The sequence below is a fragment of the Numida meleagris genome, chromosome 3, assembly GCF_002078875.1.
Source record: "Numida meleagris isolate 19003 breed g44 Domestic line chromosome 3, NumMel1.0, whole genome shotgun sequence".
In the NCBI taxonomy this organism is placed as follows: Eukaryota; Metazoa; Chordata; class Aves; order Galliformes; family Numididae; genus Numida; species Numida meleagris.
The window spans coordinates 29,538,326-29,558,535 of NC_034411.1; the positions used below are offsets into that span (position 1 = coordinate 29,538,326).

The 20,210-nt window shown below is 34.5% G+C and overlaps 1 protein-coding gene across 2 annotated transcripts in view; it reads left to right on the forward strand.

Moving 5' to 3' along the window:
- The window catches only part of BTBD9 (BTB domain containing 9), a 115,700-nt gene that overhangs the window by 11,789 nt on the left and 83,701 nt on the right, over positions 1-20,210 (forward strand). For both annotated transcript variants that reach the window (XM_021389446.1, XM_021389447.1), the window contains 2 exons: positions 1,333-1,552; positions 4,312-4,431. In XM_021389446.1, the coding sequence (XP_021245121.1) occupies positions 1,333-1,552; positions 4,312-4,431 (340 nt within the window). The remainder of the gene's footprint in view (positions 1-1,332; positions 1,553-4,311; positions 4,432-20,210) is intronic.

The window sequence follows — 20,210 nt, forward strand, 5'->3', positions numbered from 1 at the left end:
ACAATATGTTTCTAATCTCAGAATTTCTGTCTTCATCAAAATCACAGCTTGTTAGAGATCTGAATTTCTATGTTGTTGTTTTAGTACTAGTTCAGACTCTTGGGTCTTTGTCTGTAGAAACACTGGTGACCGCTTGCAATTTCATAATTGTGCATTACTGCATCTATAGTTTTTGTGTAGAAGTACTACAATACAGTGCAGATAAATTTTTATCACTTCAAATGTTGTATGTTCGATATACCACTAGTGTTCAAATGTACCACTGAATGTTCTTTAGATATGAGAATTAACATAATTAACATTCTGTTAAATTTCATAATTCTCTTGCCAACATACTTAAAGAGTTTGGGGTGGACTTTTTTTTTTTTTTTGACACTGATGTCATATTTTCCAGATTCTCTCCTCAAAGAAGGCTCTTAAAAATGTCTTTTTAACAGAGTAGTTCATCAGCATGTTTCTTTGTAGCTAGGGATCATTATCCCCAGTTGTCTTGATGGGAGGTTTGTTCCTAGGTTACACAGATTGATTACTTTGAAACGGTGACAAAAGAGACTTGTTTTAATGTGTTGGTTCAAAGCTCAAGAAACCAGTAAGAAGTTTTCCATTAACTTCATAGTCTTTTGCTCAGGTTCAGTTCATTTAGCTTTCGTGTCTTGAGTATTTGACATGGTTTTAGTTCCCTTCTACTTCAAAATAAAAATAAATTTTAAAATTGAATGTAAGACAGAAAGTCAGGAAGAGAGGGCCCCTAAATGATGAGAGAGACTGTGAGAGACTGATCACAAGGTGAAGCTAACTTAGACCGAAAATTTCAATTCAGGAAGAAAATGACAATTGAATAAGGAAGGTACATTAGAATTCTATAAAATCATGAAACTAAGAATATAGATACTATATACTAGTAAATGATGGCTCCTTTTATCATGAAAGATCTAGGTGGCATCAAATGAAATGGAAGATGCAAAATTCCTAAAATCTATATTCAGAATGCTTAATTACCCCTGTGGTCATAATCCTGCATTGTGGAATTGTAAAATAGGTTTTATTAAAACAGTGAAAATAATTTCTAAAATTTACACCTCTGTATTAAACAGCAAAGAATAGTATCTTAGGGTTTAGGAAATGAAACTGTGGATTGCTGGAAGCAGTGGATTTACAGAGGAGATATTGCTCTGCACTGGCTCTCCTTTTTTAATTCTTTCTTTGAGCGTGTGTTTGTAACCAGTATTGGAGAAACGATAACAGCAATAAATCTTCATTTGAATACAGTTGATGCTCTAACTTGCATGATGTGAGCATAAATATTAAGCAACAGTTTCCTTTTCTTCTTAGTACCAGGGGAAAATATTGCAACAATGAAGTACGGAGCCCAGGTTGTAAAAGGGGAGCTGAAGTCTGCTTTATTAGATGGGGATACTCAGAACTATGACTTGGATCATGGCTTCTCTCGACACCCAATTGATGATGACTGCCGTTCTGGTATCGAAATCAAACTAGGCCAGCCGTCAATAATCAACCACATACGAATACTCCTGTGGGACAGAGACAGTCGGTAGGTGCCAAGTTGACTTAAAAGAAGGAAGGGAATGCATTTTTTACTTGTGATAACACATAAATGCAAAATATTCACAAAGATTTTATAAAAACAGCGTGATACCATGTTGGGGATGACAAGGACAAGTTTTATTTGAAAACACAGTTTTTTTAAATACAATTGTTGTTACGTATGTGCGAGACCTTATTATGTGGTATTAAAATATCTCGTGTTATTTCAGTGTATTCTGTGTTTCCATTAAATATATTTTTATTGCAAGCTTACATAATTTAAATACTTACAGTAATTTAGTTTTCTATTTGCAATTTAATTTCCAACTACTTATATAAAATTTGAATATTCTAGTTCTTACACAGATATATTCATCCTAGGCACCGGAAGCATGTTTGTTTAGAGTTTTTCAATGTATCAAAATTGTCAAGAGATAACACATTTTTGTCAATAATTCAGAGAATAAAAATTTATTTGGAATGGGAATTACCAACTAAATACAGTATTTATTAGAAACCACAATGAGACTGTTGAAGTACAAACTATCACGGATGCCTTAGCCCATTTATGCTCAGCTTCTTTAGATTATTGTGGAATGCATGAAAAATGAAATTACGCATATTGGAACTGAGTAAATTTTTAAGGAGGAAAATTGCAAGGCTTTTTTTATCTGACAAATAGAATATATTCATTTTATAAAATGTCATAAGAATTTTTTTTTTTTTTAATTTAGAAGATAGCTCATGCAGGTATTCCTAAGCAATATTCTTTTTAAAACAATAAAACAAGCTATTCATGCTTTAACACATCATTATCTTTCTTATAAGATATACTTTTCTATACTTCTAGACTAACAAATTAGAATTGCAAAACAATTTTGTTTTCTTGAGCAAGCTGTATTATTTTAGAACAGGAAACATTGATGTTCTACAGATTTTTTTTTTGTAAATATATCAATGACGATTATTAATCATTCAAAACAAGTTTCATAATTTTTTTTACCTGTTTAGTTATTTGAAGTGAGTTCAGCTGAAGTTTATGCTTCTCTTTTTCTTTTGGAAAGATTGAAAAGTAAAACTTAAAAAGGTGCAATAAACAACTTTATACAATATTAAACTATTTGTCACAGATCAACCAAGTAAGCCCAGTGTTCAATGAAATTTTGAAAAGTATTAGAGGTGAAAATAGTGAGTAGTTCTCTTGAATTTTGTAAATTTGCCCCTCATCTACAAGACATAAATCAACTAGCAGCTGCTGAAGCTGGGGGTGGGGATTGTGGAAAACGTTCTCCTTAGGACAGTTTAGTTGAGAATATTCTGCTACTTAGTGTCATACACCTTTCCTCTGAACTTAGTAGAACAAACCATCATTGGCAGCAGAATCAGAGGGGGTGGACTTCTTTTTGTGTTCATAAAACACAGAAGTTATGGTGATTTTCTGGTTTAGTATTTAGTTTCTGTGCTACCCTGCCTTTTTTGTTTTTGATTTTTTTCTGTGGGAGATGTGTTTGTCTTGCTCTTACTAGATTTAATTCCTGATTTGTCAATTTTACCCCCCAGCAGTTCAGTTGTTTTAAAATAAATGCAAACTGAAACATTTGGAATGCTGCACGCAATTGCTCACTCCCTGCTACAAGATATTGATATACTGATGATATACTGATATACACTAAGCTAAGGAGAGCTTGAGCATGCGGTGTACAAGGAGATGCTGGGAGAACCAGCTCGATTTTTTGAAAGGAAAAGGCATAGAGGGGGGATGTTGTTGTTGTCTTCAGATATTTATTGGACAACTATAGAGAATCGAGGGTCAGACTCTTCTTACAGCTATGTGCTGGGAGGATATGGGGCATGAGACACAAGCAGAAATGAGGGAAATTCAATTGAATATTAGAAATAAAAAGTCACAATGGGGATAGCCAAATTTGAGCAGAGTTTGTAAGGAGTATTCAGAACTTTACAAGCCAACACCCTAAGCAACCTGCTCAGAGTATGTCCTCACACTGACTGCAGGCTTGGGCAAATTTCTAGAGAATCCCTTCCAACCAATATTGTCCTTTTTTTCTGAGAATTGCCGGACAGTCATCTACATGTTTCTCATGGAATACATGAATAGTGTTTCCAAGGAGATATTTTAGCAACTGTACAAGGATACCATGGCTTCTTGTTGAATAGTTCTTTAAACCGCTCATTCACTTTACTTGCCTGTGTAAAGCTTTGGCCTACTGGATATATTTATATAGATATCGTACATTTTTAATATAGTCTAATACATTCTAACAGGCATGTTTTGCACCTCTAATTTAGAAATGTTATTAGCAGATCAATCTTAGATATAGAAGTACAAAGGATACTAGCTGTACAAATTACTCCTGCAGAATGATGCCATCCTTAAGAAAATACAAGGCATTAAGTGATGTGTTATAATGAAGCTATTTTTGAGATAATTTTTGTTTGCTTGATATCTTCACAAACGACAAAAAAAAAAAATCATGTTGCGTATTGGTTACCAATTTACATTATTCTAGTGACAGTGTTGTGAGAACTCAAAATTCTTAGCACACAGTGGGTAGATTTTTGGACCTTCCTACTCAAACTCTAAAATGCTAGAACACGGTTTGGTCAAATATGCATAGACTAGTAATAATCATGTTGCTGAACCACAGTGCATTTATGTGAGTTGTGAATATTACACCTCTGATGATATCAGATATCCAAGATCTGGCTGCTCATATTCTAACCCATCCTTTATTTTAAAATCCAAAGGTCTTACTCCTACTACATTGAGGTGTCCATGGATGAGTTAGACTGGATTCGAGTTATCGATCACTCTAAATACCTTTGTCGGTCCTGGCAGAACCTGTATTTTCCTGCCCGAGTTTGCAGGTTAGTTTATCAATGTAATGTTGCATGACTATCATTGAATAATGTAGGTACCAGAAAAATTGCTGGGTTTTGCTACTGTATTACATCTTTCTGATAATGTATGGTATACGCAACTTTCATCAGCCATCTTCAAACAAACAAAAAATGTCACTTTTGCATTTTGATATAACTACAGTTGATATATTTCAGATATCTTGTTTTGAAATCTCTGGTGCTTCTCTTTGTCTCTTTTTGAATTATTTTTAGAATCGTACTCTCTTTTTTCATTTAGTAGTAAACATCATTCCTTGGCTGTCAAAAAGTTTTAAGTGCTTTTAAATATTTGCTTTACTACTTGGAAATGTATTTTTGTATATATTCACATCTTTTCTATCTTCTGTTGTTGCACTGAAAAAGGATTTTTCACAGTTGTGAAAGATGAAGGAGGTTTGAGTAGTGTTATGTGTAGCACAAAGCAATTAGATGAGCTTATTCATTCTTGAGCTGATACTGTCTTTTTACTGGAGGTGCTGGGAGTTCTGGAAGAGGCTTGTGATCATACTGAAGCTGTCCTGTGCGAAATCTGTATTGAGCTTGTTGATAGAGAAACTACTGTCTCTACATATTCCAAAGAGATTGTGGTCATTATGCTTTGCCTCACAGACGAAATGCCCTTTATTGTAGTAATTATTATGTAGACAGACTTCTCAGTCACTCAGCAATTACTGGAATCTTCAACAAAGGGAAGCACTTTTTTTTTTCCCCAGGTGTGGTTTCTTACTCTGATGGTCACTGCTTTACAGGATGGAATTGTGGAAAACAGTTATCTATGCAGAAAAAAATATGGTGCTTTACTTGTGTGCCATTTCTCAAGTAACTTTTTCTCAGACCCTCTGTCATTTTTGTCAGCCATACTGAGCGTAACTGGCTTGAAATTTATTGTTCCTGGTGCAGACAAATGCATTTTCACCTTTTCCCTGTAAGTTCTGTGATTCTGATGTTACTGTTCTCTCTGTCTGAAATGGTCACAACTGTCTGCATGTCTGATAAAGTCTTTGCTTAAAGGTATCTCTGTTAAATCATCTAACAATAATGAAACTCCTCATGGAGTTTATAGGTACTTGTTTTTTTATTTGGTTTTTTTTTTTGTTCTTGTTGATTTTGTTTCTGTTTTTGTTGGTTTTTTGTTGTTGTGTTTTGTTTTTTGACTTAAACTTGGTGCAAAATGGACAGATTGTTACTAAGCCTTTTTTTTTTTATTATTATTCCCTCATGTTAGCAAGAAGATTTGAAGAGATCTAGGGCGTTAGAGTGGGACTTCTCTTAATCTTCTTTCAAAAGGACAGCAATTCTATGGCCTTATCCAAAGACTTGTCCCAAATTGATTTTCTATTTCAACATCAATTTGTCTGCTTGTCATAAAGCAAAGTGCTTTGTGGTAACACTGTATCAGATGACTGAGGAGTAATGGAGAATTGGAGAGGTTATTGACTATGATTTTATTTTACACACCATTTTCAAAACAAGAGAGTAGAACGTGCCAGATTCTATCCATATTGTTGAAGGTTAGCCTGTTTGTTTAATACACTAGAGCAACTGTCGAAATGTAGATTATAAGGAGATAATTAGACCTGAAGCATTAGGCAAGGTTAGTTGCCTTCTTGAGTTATCTTTTACATTCTTTAAAACTTTTTAGTTTTCTGTTGAATAACTCTTTGAGTCGCTACCCTTTTTAAAATCTATATTCAGTGTCTCTTTCATACTAGCCGGGTAAAAAAGATGCAACTTTCTGACAGTTAGTTGTTGAGTAAAATGCATGTAACTTATGTGCAATGAATTAAGATCAACATAGTGCTCTTACTTAGTCATTTATTGCATCATGTCTATTGTAACCTTTACTGTGACTTTCATTTTTTAATATATGGAGCATTGTGAATTATGCACAATGGTTTTAGAGTTACATCCCTCATGGGAACAACTTGGAGGACACTGGGACCTCAGCAAGTGAATGTTAAAAACTCCAAAGGTCTTCAAACAGGCAGTGCTCTTTTGTGTTTTATCCTTTCCACTTTTTTGTCCTTTCATTTTTGTTTTGCAGTTTCATCTTTGTGCTTTATCCTAGTTCACAAGTCTTGAAAACCTATTTAAAGCTCTTACAAAAAATTGAAAATTTTGAGAGGTCTCAAATCAAATGCAACCACAAGGTGTCACTGTAGCAAAAGTCTGAGACGCTGAGAATTACTGTGCTTTCAGTAAGCAATAATGATATCGGGTGCTTTTTTTGTTCCGTGCCTCAAGAGTTTTCAATACTAGTGATTACACCGTTTATAATCCTCTACCTGAATGCAGACAAATTAAATTATAGACCCTGCTTCTCTTGAGCTTTTGGAGGGGGAAAAAAAAAGACAAAATGTAAAAAAGATTCAGTAGGAACACAGTTCTAAACTAAGGAATGTTAGTGATTGTGCCCAGTTGTTTTGCAGGTATAGTGACATGCAAAGAGATGTTGTTTTAAAATATAGCTTAGACAAGTTCTTTTTTCTTTAATTCCCCTCGGTCAGACAGCTTCAGATACATGTGCTTAATAACAGTGGTGGCACAGTCGCTTTATTTTTCTTTCCACTTGTACGAGGTATTGAAGTTAGTAACTGATCAAGCAGCAGTCTTTCACTTTCAGCCTTACCAGTAGATCTCTGAAAACCTTATCTGTAGTAGGTACCCAGTGTTCCTATGCTTAGTAGAAATGCAATAACTTGCCAAATGTCATTCGGAATATGGTTCAATTTGAGGACGTTGAAACAAGAGGGGAGTTAACTCTAGAGGAAAAAGCGATTGAAACACTTTACCCAGTACTTAAAACAGGCTGTGAAGAAAAGCGTCTGCAACTCTAATTCAGCACTAGTGTTTTTTGAAACAAACAATTCTATTTCCACCCCCATGCCCCTCCAGAGTGGTGTTTAGTAAAAGCATGTAGGCATCAAAAAGAGGCTTTTGAACATTGTTTTAACTTAAAATCCACCTCTGCTACATCACTGATGTAACTGAAAAACATAGGCAGAGAATTGTTGGCATGAGCTCTAGTAAGGCCTTCAAAAGGTCCAAAAAGCATCAGGAAGGGAGAAGACTATCATTAATAGCCTTATAAAAATGACTTCTTGTAAATATATTAAGATTTTGCAACTGAGGCATCCTTCCCTTAGTTACTGTACACAAGAAATATGAATGGTTACATAGGCAACATGTTAATTTGATTAGCTTGTGCAGCATGCTTTGGGAGGCATTTACTGCTGTGAAAATATTTTATTTCTAACTGTGCAGCTATGCTGACATTTCAGAGTTCAGAAAAAATATATTTCTGGGAAAGACAAATTTTCTTTTTTTATCACTGGATAACTAAAAGCTTAAAATTTTTAGCTAATCCTAGTACTGTATGCAATGCAGTGATAACATAATGTCCAGAGATAATTTTAAAAATATCGTGGCTTGTTTTATAGGAACATGGTATTAAATGAAAACAATTTTTGAAATGTTATTCCAAACCTTTGAAGGTCTTCACTGATGTTATTTTTGACAAACCAATTTTCACTTCAGGCGTGCAGTTTTGTTGTGGTTGGGTTTTGCGGTTTTGTTGGTTTATTTATTTATTTTTGAGGTTGGTGAGAAGAGGCTAGTCACTCTTTTTAGGACAAAGTGATCACATTAAGGAATCTTTTTGGCATGTTTCCTGTACCTTGCCTTTTAGACTAATGAAATGCATGGGAATGATTTTCTAAAGTCTCTATTTTAGTAGCTAGGTACGGCTTGCTTGTCTTCCTATCTCTCTGTGTTTTCTTTCATTTTTTTTTCAACATTTTTCTCTCCAGTACGTGTTCAGTCTGATATTTTTTTTCTTTTCCTTAGATAAGGAGATAGTCTCAGATTTTTAAAATGCTGTAAATCTTCTATGGAAGATCAAGAAGGTTACTGCCTGTCTGTGACAGAATGTTTATTGATTTAAAAGATCCTTTTTTTCATTTTAGTTTATGTGTACTTTTGATCCTAAGCTTGCACTTCTGAGTCTGGTTGCAAATGTGTATTTGTAGTGATATAGAAGCTCATGTCTCTGCAGGCATCATCAATAACATTTTTCATCAAGAACTTTATCAAGACAGCTTTTTTCTTAATTCTTTCCTTTGTCTCTGCCGTAATAATTTCAGTTATCCTAACCTAAAGAGCCCAACTCTACTTTGATGAAAAAGCAGAAAATATAGTGTGAATTTAAGCTGTTGATGACAACCTGCCAGACAGCTCATCTTCTGAAAAATGTTTTTGTAAGCAAGTGTGTCTAGAGGAGTTGATATAGTTTATATAGAAATATGTGGGAAAAAAAGCCTGCCCACCCAATTTGTTGGCTATAAATAGCAAATATATGTAGATATACTGCAAATATATGGCTTGTCTTGTTCTTTGTTTTATAGTTTAGAAGAAACAATCAACTTTAAGTGATCTGGATTATATAGTCTTCATGTTTGATGTATACTTTTGTAATATGGTTAAAATGAGTATGTATTCAGAATTTCTGTGTATTCATTATAAGTTTAGAAACTGAGAATTGTTTTTAGGGCTGTTTTTAAGTGGTTACATCTCATAAGAAATCCAACATAGGTGAAAATTAACAGTAGTTATTCACCTTTACAATGATACATAAACATACACCTGAACACTGAATTATAAAACTGTACACCATAATTTTACAGCCAGTTCTGTTTTAAAGTTATTGTTGCATAAGACAAATCTGTATTTAGAAAATATCTTCAACACTCCATTACATTGCAAAAGCTGGACTCAACTGTGAAAACATACATGCTTACAAAGGCAGACTTTTACAAAAGGAGATCTTCTTTTGCCAAGTTTGTAAGAATTCTCATTTATTTTGGTTTGTTTATCAGTCATGGCCATCTGTGGAATTTGTTTGATGTCATTGTATAAAGTATTTATCTTTCTCCCTATTTCTAAGCAGATAATGGCCATGGTTTGTTGATGTGTCTATAACACTGTACCACACTTAAAATCACACATTATTAGTATTCAAATTGTATTACAAAAAAACTAATAATATGCTTACATATGTTCTCTTCTCAATTTCTAAGTTTATAAAGTCATCTGTCAAAAAGCACTAGACCAAGCACAGTTGTGGAATAATGTGGATGACTTTAAGAATGTTGTAGTAAAACAAACATGTCTGTAGTTTAACTTGCTTCTCTGTTCAGGTACCTCTAATTATCTTCTGGGTAGCACTTTTTCAAGGTATAAATCAGTGTATGAATGATAAAGCTATGAAGTACATTGCTTTATTTAGTGTCACTTTGCTCTTTTAAAAAATGCTTGTGGAACCTGTGACAGACTGGAGGTTGTTGAGTTTGGACTGTACTTTCTCATCCCAGTTTCAGCTGGGAAGAACAGGCTGAGAAGATAGGACACAAACAGTTGAAAATTAAAAAGTCAAGCTGAAAAGACCGAAAAACAAAACTGAACAAATTTAAATTAGTAGACTATTTGTATAAAGTTGCATAAGCATTTGCAGCGGACAGAAATCGGTAAAGGAAAAAAAGCAAGAGGAGAGAGGGAGAGACCACAGAATACCCAGCATGGTTTTAAAAGAAAATCTCAAAGTGAGGTGAGGAGTATTTTAAAAGATGCTGTTTTCTTCTCTAGGGCTAACAGGAAAAGAAATGTGTGATTTATCATTTTTAGGCTAATCCTATGATTCTGTGATTCCATGCCTTTTTGTCCACTCAAATTTGAAATTACTTGCCGTGAGCACAGCATTTTACTACTCCAAAAAAAACAAAGGAAAAAACTTGAAGCTGCACTAATGAGAACATTCCTAGGTGGCTTAGAAGCAAGACAGTAGCATTCATGGGTTGTCTTTTCCTCATATTGATGGTATTTTGCAAATTAAAAAAACCTAGAACTTATTTTACTTTCATGATTCATTGACTAACAGGGGGATATAATTTAGTTATGCAACACCTACTTTTTGGGGAAACAGGGATGTGGAGAATTTTCCTTAGTTAATGAATGCAATTGTAGTCTTTTAAAATGAGTGTTACATTCTGGGGTTAAAATCAGTATTTTCTTTCAAGCCCTCCTATATATTGCTGGGAGGAGGGAAATGTGATTGTTTTGCTGGTTTGTTCTGAAGTGGCTAAGAACTGGAAAAATCTTGAAAAGCTCTTGTGAATAAATAACATGAGACTTCAACTTCGAGAGAGTTGACTCTTCAAATGTACAGGACTTGTGGAGGGAAGTATGTAATGTCACATCACACGGAAAGATATAAGTTTATTTTCAGATTAGCTTTTCAGACACCCTCTTTTTATGGCATCAAAATTTGGATAATGGGAAGAGATTAAAATTATTTAAAAAAATATTCAAGAGACAGTAATATAATACTGTTCCTGTAACAAGCTTTTTAGCATCTGGAAATTAAGAGTTTGAATGTCACTTGCTTGGACATTTAAAAAAAAATGAGTAAATTATGAGCACCTATTATTAAAGAAGGTAATTTATCTTAATTGTGCCTTACAGTGCTTATGTCCAGGAGTTACATTCTTTAGTGCATATTACTAAACTTGATTTGTATAAAATTCACTTTTTAAGAACTACAAACTAAAGAACTAGAAATATAGTTGTTTTTTTTAATTTTATTTTGTAGTTATTACTTTAATAATAAAGAATTAGTAGGAGGACAATTTACTGCGCAAGATGATTATCACAGAATCATAGAATGGTTTGGATTGGAAAGACGATCTCCAACACCCCTACCATGGGCAGGAATACCTTTGAATAGACCAAGCTGCCCAACGCCCCATCCAGCTTGGCCTTGAATGCCTTCAGAGGTGGGACATCCACAGCTTCTCTGGGCAACCTGCTCCAGTGCCTCACCACTGTCATAGTGAAGAATTTCTTCCTTATATTTAATCTAAATCTGCTTTTGTTGTTGTTTGTTTTCTTTTGTTTTTTTATTATTGATGATGATGTTAATGTTTTACTTAAGGTTTGTTGTTCTTTAAGAAAGGTACCAGAGTATTCTTAATTCTGATTTAATGGTAAGAAAACTAAAGATTGGTGGAACACTGCATATATGTATGCATAGACATCCTTCTCATTCAGATTGTATTTCATCCCCCTGCCTCCTGGTTTTTTTTTTTTCATTGAAGGATTTATTGTATATTTAGATGAAAACTGATTTTAAAACTTCAGTAGATCAAAACAGAATGAAGGGCTAGAAGACATTATCACTGATTATTCCAGTTTTTACTAAATTATAAAGCATATATAACAGCTGTAAAGAGAGATTGCTTCCTAGGTCATATTTTATCTTGCTGTAGTAGATAAGTGTGTAAATGAAAGGGAAACAAATTGTTTCGATATGGGAAATCTATATTACTTCTTTTGAGTGAAAATGAATGAAATTGAAATAATTCACTCTTGAGTGAAACTAGAAACTATAAATGTATTTTATCCTCTTGCAGCAAATTGACATTCTGCAGATTAGTAACAAGACAACGTTCCTCGTAACAACAGTACTCAAACACATTCATGTGTACTGAATTATGGTTGAGAAAAAGAGGTTCACCATAATTTCATGTAATTTACACAGAAGAGCATGTAATTGATCACTTTAATAGAAGCTGCTATTCGTTGTTAGAAAACTTGTATTTTCAGACATCAACCCTTTTTATTCTTTGCACTATGGAAAGTTCGTAGTTACCTCTGAGTTGCTAAGTGTCATCTGATTTGTGGGAAGATATTGTAGGCTCTATATAGACTTCCAGCTTTTAGTAGTTCCCTTAGGCATACATTGGTACTGTCACATCTACCTCCTAGCTGGTCTTCACCATAGGTGTCTGGAATTTAATAAGATTTGGAGTCAGCATATCTAGAATACTTCATGTCCATAAATAATCTGCAGTCTCTTGGAATTTTGTAGAGAGTGAGACCTCCTTAAAGGTACACGTATGCAAGTTGAGTTTGTGGAGTTTGTAGTAATGATATACAAGCAAGCTTTCTGGAAAAGTATTTACATCCACCAGAAATCTTGATTTCTTATTATCTTTATGATGACAGAGGTAATCAAAACAAACTGTCCTGATCATGCAAAAGACAACATCTCTCTGTCTTGATGGTGGTCGTGGAAGAATAGCTAGAAAATGACTCTCTTCTAGACATTGTACTCATAAGTATTTCTCAATCCAAACTTTCATTGTTTGGTTTACAGATTAATAGTATGCCGAAATACTTGCTAATAGTTAATTCTTCTTTGACAAAAACTGATTCCTTTCTGTTATTCATAACCAATTTGTTATTAGGAGTTCTTGTATTGCTAGAATTTCAATAAAAGAATTTAGGAGAGTGTTTTTAAGCTGGCTTTCCATGCGTATTGGTTTGTTATTCTCTCAGCAGTATGAATGCTAGAGAATTGAGGTTGCTAGTGTTCACATGACAGGATGATCTGCTGAAAAGTATGCTGCTAGATATATACTTTTCTGGTATATAAGAATTGTTTGGAGGTCACCACTCTCATGTGTCAAAGTACAGATTCATATACTTTTTCACAGATACAGCGTGACAAGGATAAAGGTTGGGTGTCTTCATAGCAACTTTATTCTAGATACCAACCTACGGTAAAACATTGTCGCAGGAAACTAATTTTGCTACATTTCATGTATATTTAATAAAGAGCAGAGGAACTCCTCCAAGACCTGACAGAGAACAGGAACCTAAATAGTGTTGTGATGGCCTTTTAGAGGATCCTTTTTATATTTATTGACAGTGTTGTGGAACCTCAGATGACTCGTTCCATGGAATAGCTTTCCCAGCTGCAGTTAAATGATGTGAATAATTCCTCTTTCATTTGGTTAGTGTTTCCCATTATGAGTGTTCATGTTATGTGAACTATGTCAGCGTGATGGAAGAGAGTAATACTGCTTCGTTGGAAGAATATTAGTACAAGGACAGGGTGCAGGTAAGGCCTGTGCTTAGGAAATCACTATTGCTATTGATATATTGATTGATATTGAAAGAAAAAAAAATTTTGGAGGATATCTTCAAAACAAGTTCTTTCAATGGTCTAAAGTAAGGGACTGTACAAAGTACAGCTAGTGTGAAAGAGAAAATGAGTGCTTTGATAGAGGAGTACTTGGATTTGTGTTTGAGTGAACTGGGGCCAAAGTAGGACTTGGGAGTTTTTGTCTTTGCTGATGAACCTACACTTCTTATTCAAGGGGCAGCAGACAGTTGCCCCCTTACTTCAGTGGTGTTTGTTTCTCTGTTATGATTTATTTTTTTATGTATTTGTCTTATCAAATATAGTTGATTCAGTGAGATGAATTATTTGAATTTATGGTTTAATCTGATTTTTTTTTTTTAATTTTGATTAACAATATTAGTTTTTTTCTAAAATAACGTAAAAAAGCATTCAGCAACTGGAGAGTTGACTGAATGTTTGTTTTATTCTGTATTACAGACTTGTTTAGTGTGTGTTTCTTCAAAAAATTCTTGTTAAAGAATCTTCCAAATCATCTGATAAGAAATATGGCTTCAAGTAATGCACGAAATGCAGACTGTGTCTGCCTATCTTATGTTTACCTGTTTCCTTTATTATCTTTGGAACTATTGGTTCTAATACGTGGCATCTCAGTTTAAAATGTACTAAATAATGCATTGTTTTATGTATTTCAGGATGATTGTATTTAAATGTGGTATTTGGTGGTTTCTTTTTTTTTTTTTTTTTGAGTGGAGAAAGGAGAACTGAGAGGCAGTACAATTTTTGACCAGCCTCTTGAGCTTTTTGAGGACTTCACAGGTGTATTGTATCAAAGTATTTTAAGATTAGCCATCTGACTCTAAAGTATCTCTTCTCTGAATATTTATTTCAGTTGAACTTACACTTTTTTTTTTCATTTTGTACTGTGGATGATGAGTGTTGGAGCTGTTCAGAAATGAACCACCAAATTTGTTTGCTATATTTAAAAAAAAAAATAAAAATTGCAGAGGGAAAGGAGTTATCCAGGCACTGAAAAGCATCTGTTACCTCATTTTATTTTGAAAAGTCCCACAGTATATTGTTTAAAATTGTCATTTTGGTTAAATTCATAATCTCATCTTTATGTAGCTTCATATCTTACATTGTATGCAACTACTGTGATGAAATTGATAAAGTTAAATGCATTAGTTCTCTTCTGTATTACATAAAAAGGAAATGTTTCAGTATGGAAATTGTATGGTCATTACATCAATTTCTAAAGTGCAGGTGGGAGGAATTACTATTGATCTAATAGATTTAATAATTCACATTCAAAGTCTATGAAACAGAAGTAGTATTTTGCAGCTGAATAGCTGCAGAGTGTAATCCTTCAGACAGAATTCTGAAAGCAGCTATAAAACTGGAAAACTACATTCTTTTATTTTTCAGGCATTTTTCGGGCCTTGAATGCATTTTCAGAATATCTGTGTTCATTTTAACTTTGAGTGAATTGCATCTGAATATGTGTATTTTTGAAATCATTCAGATGAGAATTTGTTTTGGATGTTAAAGTTAGGAACCACGTAAGCAGTTGCCATGGAAATTACTTGAAGTACTTGGAGTACTTAAGATAAAACAGAGGTCACTGCAGGAACCACAAACAATGGAGGGTGCTTTTATAGAGTGTATGTCATATCAGGCTGATAGATGAGTCTGAACTTTTTGGTTATCTCTGCTGTCTCTTTCCTATTTCTGCTGACTTCTTTTTAAGGAGAAAAAGGTTGTGTTTTGTTTTGTGTTTTGTTTTTTTTTTTTTTCTGGGGTTCTCTGAATGTCGTTTTTCTTCCTCTCATGCTTTACTGCTTTTCCTTGCAGCTCCTGGTTTTCAGAATCATTCAGCTACACTGGCTAGCAGAAATGACTGAACAGTAATATAGTGTTTCAGGCCAGGTCTGAATTAAAGGTGATTCGTTCTGGATCAGAAAAGCAAATGTTAAGACACAACTGGTTTCTTGCTCTAGTTACTGAAACACACTTCTTCATGTTCCTTCAGAAGGCCTTACTGGACTTAGCTGTGGTTCCCTCTGGTCATCTGCTGCCCTCTGCTCAAGGTTGCTCAAAGAAGGGATTTCCAAGGCTGAGCTACTGATTCTCCCTTTCCTTTTGACCTCTTAAGCTTGGACTGAGAGTTTCTTCTCCCATGTGAAGCTTGAGGGAAATTCTGACAGCCTCCTTCTGGAGAAAGACAGTATCAGCTGAGTCAAATATAAGCAGGAACTCCAAGGATCAAGCTTGAGACTTCCTTTTCTCTTTCTTCCATTTCTGTCCAGTGGTAGAGATGGATGCAGCCATCAAATTAGCTTCCATGTATCTTCCACTAGCAAATGAAATGACAGATGTATATGTCAGGTAGTCAAGTTTATTTAAAACACATTTTTGTGCATCTGCGGATAATACAATTGGATTAACGCAAATGCAGGATAATGCAGTTCTTTCAGTGTCACTGATTTATTCTTTAAGTTCCTATCAGAAAATCAGCCTGATAATTACTGTGTTTAAAGGGAAACAAATACTACACAGCTTTCTTTCTTCATCTCAATTTTATGGTTCTTACTTGAAATAACAAAGCAGCTATTTTATCCTGAATAAAGGCAGCCGGCTTTCTCCAGCTGTCTTCAAAAATACAGTATTAGCCTGATCAGGGGGATTAAGTAAGATCTGAAGAATTCTGTAGCTTGTGAGTCTCAGAAGAGTTTGGAGAGGTTTAGAACGTCTCGACAGAAGAGGGGAATAGGAGAGGATAAGCTTTCAAAGTAAAGAAGATATTTTAAACTGAGGGTATTAGCCAAGGAGCGAAGGAAGCTGTATACAGAAGGCAGGCTGATTTGAGGTGTTATGTGTTAAATGTAGAAATATTTGTGTGCAAGCGCAAGAACAGTGCAAAACAAGTCTTAAGAGTGCTTAGGGATGTTAGAAAAACTTGAAGAATGTCTTGTTCTGCCTAGATAGTATACTTGCTTGTAGTAACTGTTGTAATAAGGTTTTGAAACCTTTCCAAGTAGTCTACAACCATATCTAAATTGATGAACTGAGTAGTCCCAAGGCCCGTTCTTTAGTCCTGAAATAAATTGTGTCAGAAATGTCACAGTTTGGCAACATTTGTCCAATTAAGCCCTTTCAGGTTCCAGAATGTATTAATTGTCCTCACTGCCTGTGGCAAGGAATAGCTTCTGGGCTGTGCAGACTCTCAAGCAGTGCTTTAGAATGGAGAGCCAGTTGGGCTGGGAAGAAATCAAGCCTAGATAGTTCTAACGCTTCAGCAGCATAGACAGTATGTCAGCTTCCATTTTCAGATGACCTTAAAGATGAGTAGCGAAGCTAGAATAATCTCAAGACTGAATTACAGAGGAGAGGTTTTCCTGTGCTTTCATGCACAATCACTGCTGTGTAGAGTGGGGGAACAGTTTGAGACAATGACTTAAGATGGGTGCCGTGAACTCCATCAAATGCATGGCTGCAGTTTTCTTGAACAGTGTTTTAAAGAGCGGGAAAGTTCTGTAAGTGAGGCTCAATTTGTTAGATGATTGATTTGGAGAACTTTGGCAGTCATATTTCTGACATGCCAAAAGCATCTCAGTATAAGCTGGTCAATAACACAACAGTTAAATGTGTGAGCTGTGTAGATATTTTCATTTTCTGTTTTGATGATAGAGTGAAGCGGCAAAGGATGTCACTAATCTTTTCTATAGGTTTCATAGAGTAGGTAGATAATACTTCTTAATATAAGTCTTTTAAAAATTTCCTCTAACTTGAAGTTGTCATCCTTTTGCAGATGAGGAAAATATAGCTTAAGTATACCCACTAATTTACTTCTGTTTGCAGTACAAACTAAGACCACAAAGTCTTATTTTTAGTGCTGGAATGAAAGGCTCCAATGCTTTATATTAAATAGATACATCGAGTGTTAGTCGCTGGATTTTTAATAGGATGTAAGATGCATAGGTGGGTGAAGCAGAATATGTATTCAGCAATTGCCAAATTCATGATCGTTTTGTTTTGCAACCCATAGGGAATAAGAAGTACAGAGCCAGTTACTTGTATATAGAAAGTTTATTGTCTGACCCGAAGTGAGATTTAATATTTTAAAATCTTTTCTGTTTTGATCTTTGATAATATTTTGTTAATCTCAGTTTATCTAGAATCCCTTTGCTGCTTTTAGGACAACAGTATGACTGATGAACCTGCAGAGATATAATACCCTCTTAGGGGAACAGTGAAACATGAGAGTACATTTGTACAATGAGAAACCTGATGGTAGCATATTGCAGTGATAGAGTTAAAATTCAGTTAAATAAAAGTGGAAGAGTAGCAGTAGTGCAAGGGAAGGAGTGAGAAATTAAGTGGTATCTTTTTAGAAGTCTGCCTTATTGCTGCCTGCATTGTTCCTCTGGGATTTTTGTATTGAGTGCAAGAAAATCAGCAGGCCCTTGAAAAACCCAAGATAAAATTACTGCCATAATTTTTTTTTTTTTATATTGTATGGTGTAAAGCTTTAATTTAGGTGGGGAGGGTTTATTACCAGGGTTTTCTTTGGCATGACTAAGTTCAATTAATTTCAGATGACAAGCTCTAGGGTTTTCTTTCTCTCCCCTCTCACAGCCCCCGCTTCCAAATATGTGGAAAGCACAATTTGTTATCAGTTTGCCTGGGACTCTGGAGACCTCATTAAAGGCGCAGAAAGGAGTTTCTGTCTCCGCTGTTGGATGCCTTTCTGTTTTCTGTTGAACTGGAGCCATTTGCATTCTTGCTTGGAAGGAGTATAGGTGCTGGAAGATGAAAACTTATATGGATATTGCTTTCCTGTTGATTTAAAATTTAAAAAAAAAAAAAAAAGATAACAAAAAATAATTTAAAAACTGCTGCTCTTTGGGCCGTAGTGTTATGCTAAAATTTGCAGTGCAGAGGCAAATCAGCTTTGAGATGTAAGCAGGAAATCTCACAGTTTATTTGTAGAATATCCATTTATTAGCCAGTAAGGAAAGATGCCAGCAAAATGTTACATTTAGTCACAGTTTGAGACATCACACTCTCATTTCAAATTCTTATTCCAATCAAAATGCTGTTAGAGCACTTCTTGGAAGCAAGAGACTGAGTCTTGCAGTCTGTACAGTAGTTCAATAGATAGTATTGGAGCAATAAGTGTATTAGAACTGTCATATAGGCAGAGTGTATTTTCACAGCAAAAGCCAATATTCTTGAGAGAAATCACTTATTTTATTAATTAAATTGCTGTAAAATAATGTTTAACATGAAATATACACAGTCACATTTTTCATTAGCAAGCAAAGCTGTGTATCATGTATTTAACCCCGCATAGGTACTAAATTCTAATTTAAAGCTTTTTGACTGAAGTAGAATAAAGTAGTTCAATAAAACTTACTTTCTTATAATACAAGCAGCAGATTTCCTCTTTTCTTTGGCATTATCTTCTAATTAAAAAAGTAACAATTGTAGCAATGATCGTGCCTTTCAACAATATTTTCTACATCTACATATACGCACTTGTGGGTATACCCCTGCATGAACACAGAACTGTATTTTAAGGATTTTAAGACTACTCTCAGGTGGATTAAGCAAAGACACTTTACAGATGTAATCTATGATTCTTTTAAATTCACAGTGTATGCTCAAGTAATACTATGCTTATTCAGAAATGTAATATTTAATTTGAAAAATCACTTACAGTCAAGATCAAACTGGGAAAGATTATTTAGCTTGCTAGGTAATAATACATAATTTTTTTAAACTCTGAATTTATAATGCTTATGAAAATTGTTCTATTTAGAAGGCTATGTATTTGAGAACTATAAATTATTGGTTATTCTGAACTTCTTATTACATTTTTCATTAAGCTACTGATGGATTTCCTTTCCTAGATTCTCACTTCTTAAAACAACTGCATATTTATTGGTACATACTCCATGAATTCAATTCAATTTAAAGATCAAAAATGTTTCAGAAAATCTTTTAATTTAGAATAAATGTACTACAGTCTGATAGAGCAAGCTTCCATGAAATTTTGAAAAGCATCAGCATGATTTTTTATAGCGTTAAAACCACTGCTTTCTTCCAGCTAGAATTTACCGTTGTACAGTTACTTTCTTAAAATGAAAACTAAATGGTACAAACTGTTCTAGCAGAGGCTTTCTACATAGGAGAAGTTCTTTGCCGGAAAGCACTTCTTACTTCAAACTTGCAAGTTGACAGTAATGCGTGTTTTATCTTGCACTGTTATTAAAGTTTCCAGGAAATGCTGCAGTTTATAATACAATGCTCATTAAAACGATAAACGGTTAAGTCCAAAGCTGTCATGAGCTACCAGTTCATAAGGCAGTCTTGATGCTGTGCTCAGGATAGATCTCTGGCATTCTAGGTGCTTACTAGAAACCTATTAAAAACTCCAGGATTTTCTTTGTTTCTCTTTAGAGAGAGCAGTCTTCTAGTTAATTGCTAGGTCATAAAATTGGCAGGAAAAAGATATCAGAACCAGTAATACTCCAGAAGTTACAGATGTAAATTTTATGCATGAAGAAGAATTAATCCCACTAAGGTGTTTCCAATGAGTTTTACATTTCTCCAGCACTAGATGATCCTTTGAATGCAAACCTTTTGGATTGCTTTCCAAGGCTGATTTTGGATAGCTAAGTCCGTTTGCTTTGGTCAGAGCCTATTCAGCTGTTGCTGTCACTTTTTCTTCCAGCAATGTCTTTGTTCCCTGGTGACTGATAAG